General features: G+C 45.7%; 1 protein-coding gene across 1 annotated transcript in view; it reads right to left on the reverse strand.

The window, feature by feature from the left end:
• ANGPT1 (angiopoietin 1) overlaps positions 1–18,586 on the reverse strand; it is a 1,006,072-nt gene that overhangs the window by 278,194 nt on the left and 709,292 nt on the right. The window contains exon 5 of the mRNA XM_086966113.1: positions 11,323–11,450. Within this exon, the coding sequence (XP_086822239.1) occupies positions 11,323–11,450 (128 nt within the window). The remainder of the gene's footprint in view (positions 1–11,322; positions 11,451–18,586) is intronic.

The raw sequence follows: 18,586 nt of genomic DNA on the forward strand, positions 1-18,586 counted from the left end.
CCGTGGGTCCCAGAGCCTCCACACCACTGGAGTCATGCTATCCAGGCTGAAGAAGGCTGATAGCCAGAAACCGGTCCTTGGATGCTTGATTCCGGTCTGGGAAAGATATGGCTGTGTAGTTCGGACTGGACTGTTCCCATGGGGCACAGGGTCAGAGCTGATTTGCATAAAGCCATTATCTAACCCAGGGTGGTGTGGAGTGCAAAAAACGATGGATTTAGGCCCAGATCATTGTACTGGGGTGAATGTAAGACATTGATCTACATTCTGTCCATCAAATTGTTTTTTGTAATTTTCTCCCTGAGTGTACTGGGGTAGCTCAGCCGTGGGTCCCAGAGCCTCCACACCACTGGAGTCATGCTATCCAGGCTGAAGAAGGCTGATAGCCAGAAACCGGTCCTTGGATGCTTGATTCCGGTCTCGGAAAGATATGGCTGTGTAGTTCAGACTGGACTGTTCCCATGGGTCACAGGGTCAGAGCTGATTTGCATAAAGACCTTATCTAACCCAGGGTGGTGTGGAGTGCAAAAAACGATGGATTTAGGCCCAGATCATTGTACTGGGGTGAATGTAAGACATTGATCTACATTCTGTCCATCAAATTGTTTTTTGTAATTTTCTCCCTGAGTGTACTGGGGTAGCTCAGCCGTGGGTCCCAGAGCCTCCACACCACTGGAGTCATGCTATCCAGGCTGAAGAAGGCTGATAGCCAGAAACCGGTCCTTGGATGCTTGATTCCGGTCTGGGAAAGATATGGCTGTGTAGTTCGGACTGGACTGTTCCCATGGGGCACAGGGTCAGAGCTGATTTGCATAAAGCCATTATCTAACCCAGGGTGGTGTGGAGTGCAAAAAACGATGGATTTAGTCCCAGATCATTGTACTGGGGTGAATGTAAGACATTGATCTACATTCTGTCCATCAAATTGTTTTTTGTAATTTTCTCCCTGAGTGTACTGGGGTAGCTCAGCCGTGGGTCCCAGAGCCTCCACACCACTGGAGTCATGCTATCCAGGCTGAAGAAGGCTGATAGCCAGAAACCGGTCCTTGGATGCTTGATTCCGGTCTGGGAAAGATATGGCTGTGTAGTTCGGACTGGACTGTTCCCATGGGGCACAGGGTCAGAGCTGATTTGCATAAAGCCATTATCTAACCCAGGGTGGTGTGGAGTGCAAAAAACCATGGATTTAGGCCCAGATCATTGTACTGGGGTGAATGTAAGACATTGATCTACATTCTGTCCATCACATTGTTTTTTGTAATTTTCTCCCTGAGTGTACTGGGGTAGCTCAGCCGTGGGTCCCAGAGCCTCCACACCACTGGAGTCATGCTATCCAGGCTGAAGAAGGCTGATAGCCAGAAACCGGTCCTTGGATGCTTGATTCTGGTCTGGGAAAGATATGGCTGTGTAGTTCGGACTGGACTGTTCCGATGGGGCACAGGGTCAGAGCTGATTTGCATAAAGCCATTATCTAGCCCAGGGTGGTGTGGAGTGCAAAAAACGATGGATTTAGGCCCAGATCATTGTACTGGGGTGAATGTAAGACATTGATCTACATTCTGTCCATCAAATTGTTTTTTGTAATTTTCTCACCGGTTAGAGGCGGCAGACCCAGAATCAGAGGACGGCCCAGGACCAAGGTTTAATTTCCGACGCGGCAGGGTCGTGAACCAGGGTCAGAGGACTCGATAATTCTCGCCTCGGTGCCTACTCTAACCAGGGAACACACATTAGCTTGCCTCATCTCCACAACGGCCCCTCACAAACGCCGGGGATGCCTGGTTTCACCTTGGAGATACCCAGGAGGGAACATCTCACAGGGAAAGCCAGGATGGGTTCCCCAGCGGTCTAGAGCGCCAGGACGCCTCCGGGTAGCAGTGCGCTTTACAAGACACACACATTTACTCACTATGCCTCATGGAGGGACCCAGGAAAAAGAATTCTGCAAAAAATGCTGCAATCCTGAAGGATCAAAAGAAATTTGCGACTGGGCTGCATTTCCGGCGTTTATGCCCCAAACTTGTTTCTGTGGGAAGGGGGGCTATGCGGCCTCCCTTCCTAAACCTCCAGAGACCCCATTCCCCAGGGCCAGCACACAGACTATGTCCCTGGAAGCACACATCCCTGACATATCAGTTTCCTTGTCCACACTGGTAAAATTGGGACAATCTGTATCTCCCCTTGTTACAGGAATCTGTGGATAATGTATTGAATTCCAACTCTTGCCTGTTTTCATTTTTGCCTACTACCATTCATGGATATCCACCAGACCTTGGCTCTATTCAGTTGGTACATACAACTATTTGCATGTCTATAGAGAACACAAGATCCTTGCAGCAATCTCTACAATTGTTAATCTGATTGAGAATGTATGTTGCAGAAATGGCCTTAATGGGCCAGACGTGGGTCCCTTGCTCTCCATGCCACTGGAGTCAAGCTATCCTGGCTGATGAGGGGTGAAACCCCAAAACCAGTCTTAGGATGCTTGTTTCCAGTCCATGGAGGACCTGACCTGGCAGTTCAGGCTGGACTGTTCCTATTGGGTGCAGGGTCAAGACTGATTTTCATTTGGCTGGGTTCAAACTGGAGTGGCATGGTGAGCAAAAAAACGATGGATTTAGGCCTAGATCTCTGTACTGGGGTGAATGTTTGACATTGTTCTGCATTCTGTCCATCAATTGTTGTTTTTGTGTTTTTTTCGTATGCTCTTATGTTCTTTGAAGTTAAAGTTGATTTAGCTCACTTTGTGTGTATGTGGCATAAATATAAAGCAAAATCAAAATAATACAAAATATCAAGAAATCATAACATTATGAACAAGAAGACACATTTGCAAACACTGAGGTACGTTTATCACTTGTTAGCAGATGTGAGGTCATACAGCTAAACATTTAGGATTTTTCACGTGTTCTTGGTGGATTATTATTCTGTTGCAAGTTGTAATGGCTTGTTTGTGCTACTTACCTTTATTCAGGTAAACAATGACAGTTGGGTTTCCCAATACCCCATTCTCTCACTGTAGTCACTATGTATCTAGATGCAGGGCACCCATAACCCCACTACCATTTTTAATATCTATACAACTCCACATGATCACACTGAAAGAACTCTTTCTCTTTCCCAGCAATACCCTGATCAATGTTCCGGATAAAATGGCAGAGGACATATTTTTAGGGCCCAAACATTGGGGCCGATTAGGATTGCAGTGATTCCGCATCCTCTGGGCCGGTGGATGCCACCGCCGGCCCGGAGGATGCGGAATCACCGCTGCGGCACTTCAAAACACCCACCGCCAGATTAGGATGGCGGTGGGATCAGCGGCAGACGGCAGATCCGTCCGCTGCTGATACGCGGGGTGTTGGCCGCAATTTGGTGGCGGTGTCTGCAAGACACCGCCAGCCAAATTACAATGTGCGTATAATCATGCTTTTCCACGGCAGATTAACCGCCGTGGAAAAGCATGTGGAAAATAGCTTCTGGGGGGCCCTTGCGGGCCCCTAGGGTGTCGGGGTGGGGGGTGCACATGGGGGGTACCTATGGTACCCCCCAGCATTTGCATGTACAAGGCGGCAGGCACCGCGCGGTGCCTGCCGTTTTGTGCATGCAAATGGAAAGCATGCATATTTAACCTTGCGGCGGGTGCTGCTTCAAGCAGCACCCGCCGCAATGTTACATATACAGGATGTGACCGCCAGGGTGGCTGCCACATCCTAATTCGCACGGAGGGACCGCCGCTGCCCCTGCGGACGGTCCCTCCACCTCGGGGTGGTGGACGGACGCAGGTCCGTCCGCCATCCTAATGAGGTTCATTATTAGGTAATGGAGGGAAAGTAGTTGCTTAAATAATGGTTCAGAGGCAAGAGCACCTTGAGCTACCCCCTCCTTCCTCAAGTGCACAGTCATCATTAATGCTTCTATCAAGAACGAAGAAGACAACCTGATCAGAAACAAATGCAACAGCTCAAGGGGACTTTTTCAGACATATTATGAGGGGGAGCTCTCCCTAACAGTGCAGTATAAATATTTTAAATATGTTAACCAACTTACAGACGGGAAACAACACTAAACTGACACTGACATTCTAGCTCACTATAATTGATATGTTAGCGATCAGCTACATCTCAAGGAAATACACAAACAGGTTGTTGCAAAAAATCTTAAGGAACAACAAACCAAATGGCACACCCATGAATATGATATGAAACATGCTGCATGCTAAATTCGTACAAAACTCATTATTGAACGCAATCTTATGATTTATAAGGTTTTCAACAATACCACAAAGGGTATTAACAGTAGCAACTAAACACTTTTTCTATTTAATAAATAAATCCCTACTTCCTCATCCCCAGCTGACTTGCACTATATAATTTGCACAAACCATCTCAAATTCCCTATAACTATGTTTTTCATAAGATAGACACACACAAAAAAACTCCCTAAGGTTCACTTTTCAGAAGTTTGCCAGTCCTAAGACCAGACCGGGAAGCTTGGCCTGCCCAACCTAATAACAGGAAGAAATGCCAGAGAATATCTCCTGACTTGGAACAGCAGAATCTTCTTTAGATTCATATCTAGCCTGCATTTATAAACAACATATTAAAGTGTTTTCTTTACCTACTGATCTAGTTAATGTAATACCAAAAAGGATATATCCATAACAATTAGCTCCTTTCTAAGTCATAAAGATTACAAAAGAAAAAAAGTGCCCATTAACCTGGGAGGACAAGGTCGCTCACCAACAGACAGAAGCAGAGCTTAGCCCATTCAGGGAACATAACATCATTGCTACTTAATCCAACTTTAAACAGATTGTCACTTTTCAGTTAGAGAGCAGAGTACCCAACTCAAATACATTTTAGTGCCAGGACAATGTTTCAGCAATACATGTTTGGACAGATGGTTTAGCCATTCTGTTTCTTCCTATTTCAGGACCCTCCTTAGACAGAACAGGCCAGAGATATGTTCCTTGTCCCTGGGTGACAATTTTCCAGCATCTGATAGATCTCATGATAAACTAGCCACCCACTCAAGGAAATGATGCAATGTTATCTTCATGGACTTGCATAGGCATTTTTCATATCCAATTAATCTGCAGGGATTTCCCCTTGCGAACTTTAGATCACATTGTATATTTGTGTGCCAAACACGCAAATACAATCCTGTTATCCACTTAGGAAAACCCAGCCTCCGGGCTAATAACTGGGATAGGACTGGGAAGGACCAACGTTTCAATAATTTCTTCTTTCCTTCAGTATGCTAGGTGCCAGTCCTGACATACCCCCTGGTACCTACCCTTTAGCTTATGGCTAGGATACTCTTGGCAATACACATTTTTTATAAATCGCAAATGAGCCCACACAGCTTCTTGCAAAACTCTAAAAAAGCAGCATTTGCTTTGGTCACTTTTTTTCTTCCTATCAGAGAGCATTGGAGCCCGGTTAAGTTTTGCATCAAAATGATCCCTTGTAAACGAAAGCCTTGACTCTATCTAAGTCAATAAACTGTATTTGTCTAACAGCCTATTTATTTTGGTTCTTGGGACCCTTGAATATTATATTGTTTTTTGGCCAAGAATGGCCACAGAAATAATGTATCTGTCAACCAGAATCTGTGAACTAATTGCTGTCATTCACACACATGAGGAGTAGCCAGGTCCCAGTACCAACGTTTGTTGACTCCTAGTGAACCCATGGTAGCTAATACACTAGAGTCTACGTGTCATCATACACATTTCTTATGGAGACAAACATTATATTCTGAGCTTTACGAAGGGCTCCAAAACACACAATAATAAAATTGCTTCAGTACAATAAATAACAGTTAAAGTTAGACTAAACGCATACATTGTGAACTCTTCTGACAAATTCTTAAAGCAAATTAATGTGGTTAAAAGAAAACATTTTCTTTAGGAAAATGGCAATATGTCTGTTGGTCATATTTGCATTCTGTAAGTCCCAGGGCTCTGACACATTATGCAAGGAGAGAGGGTCCTCGGAGCACATTTAAAACATGAAATCATTTTTTTTAACAAATACTGGAAATGGTTCCATGGTAAGTAGCTCTCCCTGCAGGAGGTACTTCTGGACTCCAGTCGGGTACTGTGAGCCATTCTTGTAGGCACACAGTGCAGCATCTCACTCTCCCCACACCTCCTGTGCAGGAGGTGCTTTAAGAGCCCTGTTTAAGGGACCTCCATACCCCAGGCTCCATGTGTAACACAAATGACAGGCTGGAATAAGTGATCCTTCCCAGTCTCTTGTGCAGGGGTCCTTCCTGTTCCCTGCACCCCGCCAGGTTTGACGTCAATGCCTTGGTCATAGAAGATTTTGAATTGAAAACTGTAAACTACTGATGGCAGACACCTTAGGGCAGAGGGAAAAAACTGCGTCTGGGAATCATTGCAAACCTCTACCAACTTGTGAAGTCAAAAGCCTTGGCCACTCAAGAAAGGAGCTCCAGATTCCATCTCTCCAGGGACACGCTCAGAAGCCCTGCTCACAGACGCAACCACCGTTGATTCTTTGGGTCCTTGATCCCATGCACCCAGGAACTGTCTGCAGCATCCTCAACCACTACTAGCACATCTAGAGCCAATTTACAAACCCGGCATATGCACCTGACAAAGGAGAAGCAATCATTTTCCTAGTCTCATCGCCTGGTCCCCAGGTTTTGAATACAACACCCTATCTCATGGTCTCAGCACATCATGATTTGCAGCAGGAGTCATCTTAACACTCATCTCCCAATCAGCACCCACAGTTCAGGGAATCCATCATCAGTATTCAGTTAACCCAATTACAGCCAACTGTTATATCACCCAGAGCACTGCCATTTAACACCAGCAACCAGGTCTCTGTTATGACTGTGCACCATCTGGTAAGCAGCATCCATGGTTCTTAAACGTGCAGTGAAACACTAGACACTTCTCAAAAAGCTTGAAAGCTGAGTGCCAGATACCATGAAGAACTCATCCTCAGTTCACTGCACCCAGGTGCAACGCTAGGCATCCAGTAACCCTCTTCCCCTTTTCAGCTACATGGCATTCTACACTTTCTGGTGGGCTAAGAAGTACCTATGTTTGATTTTAGGGAATCCTGTAAAGCTCCACTTCGAAGCACACTTAGGCATTACTGCCAAGTGCCCCAATGTCATGTGCAGCACCTTCAGTCAGTGCTGATTTTTTAAACAGCTGTACTTTGCATGTGGGTAACTGAGCCCACGCTTAAAACATTTAAAGATTATACTACACCTGCCAGAAAATGAGTTGCTGTCTAAAAAACTCACAGATTGGCTGAAGGTGTCACAAGAAATCGGGCCATGTAAAGCCTTTGCCTGTGCTGTGCAAGGGAAGTCTCAACTGCTGTTGACCATGTTGCACCTGCAGCATGAGAGGTAACTATACACCTCTGCTTCCTATGATGTACATGATATGTGTGAAAGGAGATTGTATAGATTCCTCGATGACTGCTCTCCTGGGATGTATGTCGTTACTACGCATGCTTTTACAACGCATGCCTTCACCACGCAGGTTTTACAACGCAAGTCGTTACAACGACTTGCGTTAGGGGCGCTGGATAGTGAATAGTTTAATTTACTATTCCAACTCCAGTCCCCGTGGATAGTAGGGAAGGTTTTGGATAGTAAATTAAACTATTCCCTATCCTACAGCGCCCCCCAGCGCAAGTCGTTGTATCGACTTGCGTTGTAAAAGTTGCGTGTTAAAGGTACTGCGTGGAAAAATTTACGTTGTAAACGCTGTTCCCCGCTCTCCTGCCCACATGGCACTCACCTAGAAGTTAGGATGGGTAACATCGGTTGATTCTCCCCTCTTCCTTCTGGAAGGATCACAGTACCACTGATGGCTATAAGGAATCTGTGCACAGCATACAAGAGGCTAATTAAATACATCCAATGGAGGTGGGAGAAATATAGAAACCATTCTTCTCCCTGTGTAGACAAGTCATTTAGGAGGCAGAATAATATCGTGTAAGTGGCTAATTTTATGATTCTTTAAGGATCACTGCCTTGTGGGTACTAAGTAACCCCCATGTCATGTATGATCCCTTCGGAAAGGCCTGGCTTTTTTTCAACAGCACTCAGCCTGATGGGATATTTTCAAATTATACAAAGAAAATAAAAGTATACCTGCATCCTCCAAACAGAATATGCCATTGATTGAAAATAGACTGCCCTATAAGATTACACATGACATCTAGGTCTATCCAGCTGTGTGGGCACATGAGCGACTATCAAAAAAGTTGTAATTATGGATGTGGTTAAGTGGAAAACTATTAAATGTATTTTCTTTTGTAAAAAGTGAAGGAAACAATGATAGCAAACATTAGCTCTTATTCATTCTACTTTATGACATGCCTGTCTAACTGCACTTGAATCTGAGCTCACATTTCATCTCAATTTCTCTTATTCTCCCTCTCCCCTTAGTTTCATAATTTACTATCAGTGAATAGTTTTACAAAATGAGATTATATAAAGGAAAAGAGGAGGAAGGACAACAGTACATGGTAAAATTTCAAGCAATTGCACAATAAATACAGGAATGACATTTTTAACATGAGCAGGCAACAACTTCAAAAGCTTGTTTCCACTCAGGATTGTTTTTAATGATCCACTAAAAAGCCTATAAACTAGACTCAGAAATTAAAGCAGATGCAGTCTCTCAGTCCAGCTGACAACATTAGCAGCATGTGTGATTCTGAAAGTACAAGTGCACAAGGCCTCAAAAACGTGATCTGTTAGGCTACACATGGTCCCTGGGCCATACGAGTATCCTTGCTCTAGCCTTTGCACACAGCCCTGATTGAATTCCACTGGCTGGGCTGCCGTGCATTCCTTCTTGCTGTCAAACCTCACCGTCACTCCAAATGAGGCATGCAGATTTTGTTACAATGCCCCAAACCCATCTTCATCTGCTCCTGAGAATTTCCTAGAGATTCCTGTAAACTGGTCAAATACAGAAGACTGGTCCATAAAAGAGAAATGCACAAAAACCCTTTATCACTGTTACATATTTCTTTTAAAGTTATTTTAGAATGAAGCACTGTTCCCTTCTGCTGCAGCACTCTCAAACGTTGGGCTGAACATCAATGAGGATATAATTAGATCTTGCACAACATGTGGCCTTTCCAGTGGAATCCTCCCTATCTACTTGAGATAGGTAAGTACTTATATGATTCCTGATCAGAGCAATGGTGCCGTAGCTGATAACTTGCCTTTATAAGAGAGACACTGTGGGCTTTGGCTTTAAAAGACTGCATTAGTTCCACTGACCTACACATGCATAGCCGTGACAACCTCTTAACTGTGTGTGTGTGTGTGTGTAGAGGCCAAAATCATTAAACCTGACTGGCATCATCTTGATTAAACTCAGCCGCAATACATGCACAAGAGCTGTAATACTTAACAAACAGAATTAATAGACAGAATTTAGCAGTACTTAGCTTTTGGTGGTGTGGGATGACAAGGGAGTGTATCACAGGGTTTTGTCTCAGCTTTGGCAACTGTATCTCAAGGCTGCGTCTGTGATAAGAGGAATGCTTACTGATGTTATCTGCTGTACTTGGAGGTCTTGCCTTTTAACACATTTATTCTGTCGTCCTTGCTTGAGACTCCAACTGGCTGGTAATTTCCTATGCTAAAGAAGTGTATATATATCTGTGCTTCGGGATTATGTACTGGACATGCTGAAGCGGCTTTTCTTGAGATATCAATCAGTTGAAAAAAACTTCACTCTCAAAGAGCAATCCTGCTATAGAGTTTTATTTAAGATTTGCACAAATCCTACTACATTCTCCCCTGACTGCTATGCTCTGCCAATCTTTGACCCCACCTGCATTTTTCACAGAGGTGAACATTTTGTTGTGAACTTTCCTTGCAGTTTCTTATTTCAGGGCTGCCTCAAACTTCTTCTTTTATGTTTAAAAGTTCCTAAAATGCCAAGAATAGCTCTAGGCCAAAGATTCTGATGAGAAAAAGTGTTTTCCTACTTCCAATCAGATCCAAAGAGAAACATTGATTTCCAGCTCCTGTCTTGTCAGTTCTCTTCCCTGAAGATTCAACTGACTCCGTTCTTTGGCTGTTCCACACTCCTCTTCCATAAAAGTTGATACACAGCAGACAAGCCTATTTTGAAGAGATCATAGATGTTCATCTCCTTGTCCCCAAAAAGACCCCAACATCCCTGACCACAAAGGTAGCTTTTGAAGGTCATAGATGCATTATTTCAGAAATAACATTCACAGCCCTTCCTCAAAGACAGAAATTCTCAAACAATCTCTTAGATGCCTTGTCTGTTCCAGGGTGCCATGTTTTATAAGGTTGACCCTAGTACTAATTGTCTTTAAGTGAATTATCAACATAATTCCTATGTATCCTCCTCTCTACCTTTAGAACAGGGTAACCCAGTTCCGGTGACTTACTGTAAAATTACTTCCACAATGGCCTAATCCCCTACTCAACTTAGTGGCGAAATGGATGGCTGTCATAATTTGTCTTTCTCTTTCACCAAGCTTTGCCTACAGCCATCCTACTTTGTTCCTTCAAGATACAAAATACCACACACCCCTTATTGACATCCAACCAAATCTTCCCCCCTTATGAGTAGACTGCCAGAGAAATGTCTAAGAATGAAAATCCTAGGATAGATATAATTAATTTTGAAGTGTTACCAGAAAAGAAGTCATTTAAATGTTTTCATTGAAAGTCTTTCTTGAAAGCTAAGTAAGATCAATTATTCAGAGAGCAGGATACATAGATTTCCACATTTTGCAGCACTAGCTCAAAAGGTCTGAATTATAGTGCATTTCCGTTTGAATACAGGTGATTCCACAATAAGAGTATTTGCTTAAGAGACCATATACCACTTGAGATAATTATTTAAGAAACAGAGTATATAGCTCTGAGTACTATGCAAGCCATTTTGAAGATGTGCTAGCCTTCCTTCAAAAGCATTTGAAGAGTGTGAAAACAGCTGGAGCGGTATTTTCAAAGCATTTAGTTTCTTTGACTAATTTATCTACAGCTTGAGTGGCTGCATTTAGAGGGCAAATTGAACATGAAGCATACCCATAAACAGACAGTCTTCATAATCAAGTGTTGATAACACTAAGCACAACACTACACCACTAAAAAAAAATCTGTGATAACAATTTTATTCTACTTATAAATCTTAATTGATGGTTCACATTTCTGGCTCAACTGCTAAACTTTGTTTGGAATATGCATTATTCTGTGTGATCTATACCTTCAATAATGACTTATTGCTCAGAAGAAATTAACACATTTCAGAGGATATATAGTTACCTTTTTAGGCTCAGACACATTGTTTATATATATTGTGTAAACGCCACTTTTGTTAAAGCCAGCTTGGTACAAATCTGAGCAGTCTCGGAAAGGCTTTTCTTCTTCTCTTTTTGTATTCTTGACCACAACTGTAGAATAGACCAAATAAAACAAATGTTAATGGGGACAACATTTCTGTTAAAGTAGTTTGCCAAATAATCGATTTCTAAAATATCTTCATGCTAGGCTGCACATTTCAAGTTCTACTCATAGAACACAATTGTACAATAGTTACATTTACAATCTGAAAAGCAGTTGTGTGAACTGAAATCTCTAAATCTCAAATGAATAATTGGTAGAATAAATATATTGCAGGAATTGGCCCATGAGATTGGATATTTTGGTCGCAATGTACACCTTGGCAGAGATGGACAATACTCTCCATCTGCCAAAGTACCATCATCTGTTTTCCAGTCACAAATTCCAAGGTGGGGATACACAAATCAAAAGGCAGTATCACAAATTGGCATTTACTTGGTCTGGATGGCCATCAGGTAACAGTGAGGTCTGTGAGCTCAAGTTGGCAGCAGACTTCTATCCTTTCTGGGTACCATGAAATGCCCAAATATCCCTTGAGGTCCAGTAACGTGGCTGTTCTGCCTACCATCACTGCACCCAAAACCCATTGATACTTACTTTGTAGTTTCCATACAAAATATGGACCAAGAGTAGGCTTTCTAAGTCCTTTGTCGAAAGTGCACCTGTACACCAACTTATCAATTTGAGACAGGAAACCTGGTGGACTGTGGCCCATAAACCACCTGTGCTTTTCATTTGATTGTGAGTTCTGGGCAACAACAGTGCAGTGAGACTCAAAGGAGATTAGTTATAGTGGGCGTCAGATTTCTTTTCACCATGAATAGACACACTCAAGAATATAGAATGGAAATATATGCTAATATTTTATTACAATGAGCACTCAATTCTAAATATTGTGTATCGAATAAAAATAAACACAATAGTGGTAATGAAATTAATCAATAAACATAATGTTAAAGAGAGTGGAAGCATTGCATTGGTGGTTTAGAATGTCCTTGCATGGAAAGATTAGACAGGTCTCTGTTCTCCAACCCCTCACTTCTCGCCTCTAGATAAGCTGTTGCAGCACCAACACGGACTGTATGACTTTCCAATGTGCACTCTTGCCTGCATACCTTAGCAGAACAACAGATGTGTTGTTCTGAATTGGGAAATTCATGGCATCTCCAGAAAGTCACTAATGCCAGGCTGACTTCAAGATGGCAATTGTTCCACCAGTGAGTTCAGTAGGATGACCCAAAATAATAGGTCATCAAAATGAAGATGTCTGCATTGCTGGGCAGGTGCCCGCCATCACTCAACCTTTGTGAGGGTGGACAGAGTGGTAGTGGGAATTATCCCTTGGTGATGGTGTTGCATCCAACCAGGTATAAATCAAGGCCAAAATTACCAAAATGTACACAAAAATTATCTAATGCGAATCAATCTGAGCCACGTTTGACACATAGACTTGTGCCGCAGTTTCTAAATGCTCTTTACACTTTAGTTAGTCAGTGGTGCAAGGCTCTCTGTCTTTTAAGATGTTAATGCTTGGTTGGGTGAATAAACAGTACCTTCCCATGATCTTTAAAATGTGAATGGTCAGGCTTTACAGTGGATATAGTGGCAATATAAATTCATTGAGTCTGATTTACAAACGTTTACACACTTATGTCTAACTTATGTAGAGAAAAGGGAATTTACTGTTTAAAATTAAACATCCTGAAGCACATAAACAGTGGTATTTTGAGATTTCAAAGCAAACCCTCACTAGTGAATATCTGGCTGTATGTTGACCTTTCTTCCTTGGTTAATTTACAGTTAGAGTCACGGGGTCAGACTGGGACAGAAAATACTTCAGGGCTCCAAAATAAAAGTAGCCTTCATTAGGGAAGTTAAAAGCTAAGAAAACGATCCCTTTTACTTTTTTTTCCTAGTCACAAACATTCCAGGAAATATACCAGGAAAGCGGTGCCAGTACAGATTCATAGGTGTACTTCTGCAGTATCTCTCTGAGGTCGTATTTTGTCTGCAAGCAAATCTACATGGAGCAGAATTCTGTGTGTGTGTGTGTAAATACATTTATTTTTATTTTATCCACAGAGAAAAAAAATTGCCCATAGAAAAACGGGGTCAGTCTTTTTTTTTTTAAAAAGAGTTTTATTGCAAGAGGTACAGTTTACACAGCTGGGTATTGCCTACAACCCGGAGGCCGGCAGCGTGCAGTAATCATTTGAGAGATAAAACATTACACGGCCTGTGTGCCGACATCCTGGAGGTTCGGCGGCGATCACGTCTCTAGGCGTATTACTGTAACCAAGTAGACAGTCTTAATAGAGTGAAATCAACTGTTTGGCATTTTCTCGTTTTTTAAACCAATAACAATTATATAACATGAACATATAATTTAAAAAAAGCAGAGTCAAATAGTAGCCACAGTCAGAGCATCACCTAGGAATTGGTGTCATAATACAGACGTATCCCATATTAGCGTAGGAGTCGGCCCATAGGTCTATCACGTGACAAAGCTAGTTCAGCAGTTGGAGAGTCACAAAGTTCACCCCTGTATGCATTCCAATGTCCCCACTTCTTGTCCCATACTCCCGGGCAACCACGCACCTTGTACACTGTCTTTTCTGCGATCATGCATCGGTCCATCTCGGCCACCCAGCCCACAACTAACGGTCGATCCTGGGAGCCCCATTTCATTGCAATGGAGCGTTTAGCCAGCAGAAATCCCAGCGTTGCCCATTGCAGTTCTTGACTATTGAGGTCATTGGCCTCCCAGATATCTAGGATACAGGGCTTAGGCAGTGGTGAAAGTGGCTTACCCAAAGAGGCACTCATTTTCCTGAGAACCCTCTCCCAAAACTGCTGCACCCTCGGGCAATCCCACAATATATGAAAGAAGGTGCCTGGTAAATTGCAGCCTAGGAGGCACAACTGGTCAGGGCGTCATCCAATTTTCGCCAGAGTAAGAGCAGACATGTATGCCCTGTGTAATACCTTTAGCTGAATTAGTCGGAACCTGTGGCAGATAGCCGACTGCCTGGGGGACATGAGGGCCGAGCGCCACTCTTCCTCGTCTAACGGGCCCAGGTCTACTTCCCATTTGGTCTACAATGACTGGAATGAGTTGGGGAGATTATTACAGAGTTTACGATAGGTGTGAGAGATAGCTTTCTCAGGGAGGGGCTCGGATAATAGTCTGTCTTCTAGGGGGGAGATAGGAGGAATGGAGGAGAGGTCAGGGATGGCGGTCTTGATGGCATGCGAGATTTGTAGGTATCGAAAAAATTCTGTGGATGCGAGGGAGTATTTAGTCCGAAGAGTACTAAAGGACAGAATGGCTCCCTTTTGGACAAGGTCCCCTACTTCAGAGATCCCTATCATATCCCATTTGTCGAATCCCTGGGAAAAGCAAAGGGACCGCAACCACAAGCGCGACCACAAGGGGGTAGCTTTAGAGATCGTGTCTGGCCATCCCAAGCTCTTGTTGGCTCTATGCCATAATGCAACCGTGTGAGCCATGGGACCAACGTATCTATGTTTAGCGGGTTTACTGTAGAGGGCCCCCAAGTATCCCTCCCACCCGGTTTGGCATCTGTCCAGAAGGAAGGCCGGATTGAGGGGCGGGTCGTGTTTCTAATGGTTAATAGCTACCAACTGCGATGCCTAATATTAGAGGCGGAGGTTGGGTAAGGCAATGCCTCCATCGTACCAGCCTTGGAAAAGTTTGCACAGGGCAATCCGAGCGGCTCCCCCGTCCCACAATAGGAGGCGGAGTTCACTGTCTAACACACGAAAATAGGAGTCAGGGATCAAGAAAGGACAATTTTGCAGGGCATAGAAAAAGCTCGGAAGAGCCAACATTTTGAAAAGAGCTGCTCTGCCTGGAAGGGGGAGCGGAAGGGAGCGCCAATGGGCAACATCGCTACAGAGTCTGCGCAAGGGGCCTAATAAATTATGATCGTGAAAAACTGTCGAATTAGGCGTATTATAAATACGGAGGTATTGGAAGCCGTCCGGTGCACACGTGATGGAAAACCCTCGGGGCAGTCGGGGAGGGGGGCCATGCAACATATACAGGGTAGATTTAGTCCAATTGATCGCATAGCCCGAGGGGTGCTAGAGGGCGCCAGGCAAGATGGCCGCACTTATGTGAGGCTTCGCCAGATGGGGCTACAATCCTTTTAACATCCTACACATCCTGCCTTCGTAACTTACCAGCGTGGTGGCCGTGCATGAGGGAAACGATGCAGCATTGATTGGCGTTGTTTCTGGCTGTCTGGCCTTCTCCGGAGGCGAATACTGACGATTGGCCTTCTAGCTGAGACCCGACATCGTGGTGCTCGGGAATGATCGCTGCGTCTGAAGCCTGCCTGCCGCGGAGGACTCTTGCGACGCCTGGCATTGCTGTCGGGAGCAGTTCAAGCGGCTGGGAGAGATCGTCGAGGCCAGCGGGGAGGCACTGATCAGCGGCGGAGGCGAGCGATCGTCATCTGGGCCGGTCCCGATCTCTGCTGATGGCGGTGAGTGGGGTAGCGGCCTAGGAAAGCCCGGGGCTGCGAAGGTGGCGCTAGGCCGCACTGGGCCGCTCCGCGCAAACTGCAGCCGGTGGGGGCAGGGTGCGCTCAGGGGCGAAAGCGAGGGACAAGCGGAATAGTGGTGGCTCCGTGGTGCCTGGAAAATTGCTGACACCTGAAGTCCGGGACTGCAGATGGGCTTGACAGTGAACTAGACGCGGGAGCTTGGCGGCCTACGGGAGTGTGGCCTGGGCTTAGTCACCTCACAGTTTGCTGACTGGCAGTGGGGCCCGAGGGGCGCCTGAAGATTTCCCTCCCTGGAAATCGAGGCCGATTATGCCATTGAATAGGAACACTGGTCTGGTCTGTTAACACTGCTGAATTGCCACGTGATTGCACACTGCTACCAGTGATATCTGATACATCGGCCTGGCGGTTCTGTGGCGCCTAGGGCAGTATACATGACTGTATCTTGAAACGGATGGTGGGTTTGAAGGCGGCCTGAGGGGGAGAGATCGGCATCCTAAGGGGCACGGACTGAGCCTCGCTTGACCGCGGCTCCCGGCCCGGTGGTGCTGCCTGTGTGGCTCCTGGAGCTCCATCTCCCTGGGTGTTGGAACTGACTGCGCTCACTGCTTTTGGATCCTGGTCCAAACTGCTGGTATTGCCTAATGCCTGTTAAATTGCGCATGCGGCCGGTGCTGTTGGATGTGACGGACTGCTGGCTGCTTGGGCATGCCTGAGAGAAATCAGCCCAAATTAAGTTTTGACACTAGAAAAACTGCAATGTTGTCCTCACAGGCACCGCCGGACACGGAGTTTGCTGGGGCGTCTGGGGGGACGCCGAATTTAGAGGCCGTGCTCGTGGCTATGCAAAACACATTGCAGTCCATTGAAGGCGCCATGGAAGCAGTGAATCACAGACTTGATCTTATGGCTACACAATTCGAAAGACAGAATGAACGGATGGGAGAGGTAGAGCAGAGGGTGTCTGCCACGGAGGATGGTCTGGCCACAATGACTACCAAGGTTTTCAACATGGAACGTGTTTTGGCGGTTATCCAGGCCAAAAATGAGGAGTTGGAAGGGCGGTCCCGACGCAACAACATCCGCGTCACGGGGCTGCCGGAATCTACAAATGTTGGCCGAATGGAAGACTTCATGGAACGATTGTTGATTGAAATCTTTGGGGCGGATCAGTTATCCCGAGTGTTCATAGTGGAACGGGCACATCGCTCATTAGCGAAACGGCCAGTGCCTGGAGCACCGCCCCGTCCCATCATTGCTTGCATACTTAATTATAAAGACAGGGATGTGATCCTGCGTCTAGCGCGGGAGAAGGGCACCATAGAATATCAGGGCAACAAACTTGAATTTTACCCTGACTTCACGGTGGCAGTGCAAACAGCGAGGAAAGAATTTAATGTGGTAAAGCAACTTCTCGGAAAGAGAAGCCTAACCACCGAAAAGGACCGTCTAGAAGAAGGACCCCTGCACACTTACGACCGCCGGAGCTGGGTGCGGCGGTCACTGGAGCTCCGCCCGCCCCCCCACCCGCGGGAACTTCGCCGCTGCAGGGAGTGCCCCCTCCCCTCACTCACCGGGTCGGAGGGTGAGATTCTTCACTGGTTGCTCCGTTGGATCGGCGAATCCGGACTACTGAAAGCAGTTCCAATACATGCTCGGATCGGCCCGCGGACAAGGGCCGCAAAGGGACGCCCTCTCCACATCCAATTTCTGCAGTACAGCTTCGGTGTGAGGCGGAAGACCTCGCTCTGGGTGGAGGACCCCACTCCGGTCCCGACACTCTCTGCCTGTCCCCAAGATGGCCGAAGGCCTTCAAGCCATAACCTTCAAATTCACAGGTGAGCCCAAATCATTTTGAAATAAGGACCCCCGCTCCACCAGTCTACCGCCGCAACCAGGGATCACTGATGCCATCCCACGGGGGCACCCCCCACGCCCTCCTCGCAAATGCCTGCCACTTATTAGCGGTAAGGGCTCCCTGTCCCTAATATGGCCGCCACACAGGACATCTACCAGCCTAGAAACCGGTCCGGATCTGCCCGTTCTATGCCTATTCGGGACTCACCAGAAACATTTGAGCTGGGCATGTGAACCTGCCCTCCCCCTTTTGCCCTCATGGTCTCTCAGTCTACCTGCACTGCCAAATTCTTGATTTTAGCCCTAGCTGCCTGTCCCTAATATGGCCGGCACTCAGGACATCGACCAGCTGTGAAATCGGACCTGATCTGCCCGTTTCTTGCCTACTCCGGACCCGTCATCAATATTTTGAGAATGGCATGTGAACCTGCCCTGCCCTTTCTTGCCCTTATGGACTTTGAACCTTCCTGCTTGCCGATTTCTTAACCTTAGCCCTGGCGAGCTAGGAACTCACACAGGACAGCCCCCAAGCACAGAATTCGGTCCTGATCTGCCCGTCTAGCCTACTCCTAACTCGTCCTAAATAGCTGAACAGGGCTTCTGAACCTACCCTGCCCTCAGTCTCCCTGTACTACTGATTGCGAGACGTAAGCCTGGAGGAGTAAAGATCACCCCGGTCAGCTAACTGAGACCTCAAGGGCCACAGTCCAACAGCGCCTCAACCAAAATTGCAGCAGTCCACTCACTTCCTCCTATTGCTGGTCTCCCCACGGACTAGCCCTCCTCACATTGATAGA

Source organism: Lissotriton vulgaris, chromosome 4_1 (genome assembly GCF_964263255.1).
Source record: "Lissotriton vulgaris chromosome 4_1, aLisVul1.2, whole genome shotgun sequence".
NCBI lineage: Eukaryota > Metazoa > Chordata > Amphibia > Caudata > Salamandridae > Lissotriton > Lissotriton vulgaris.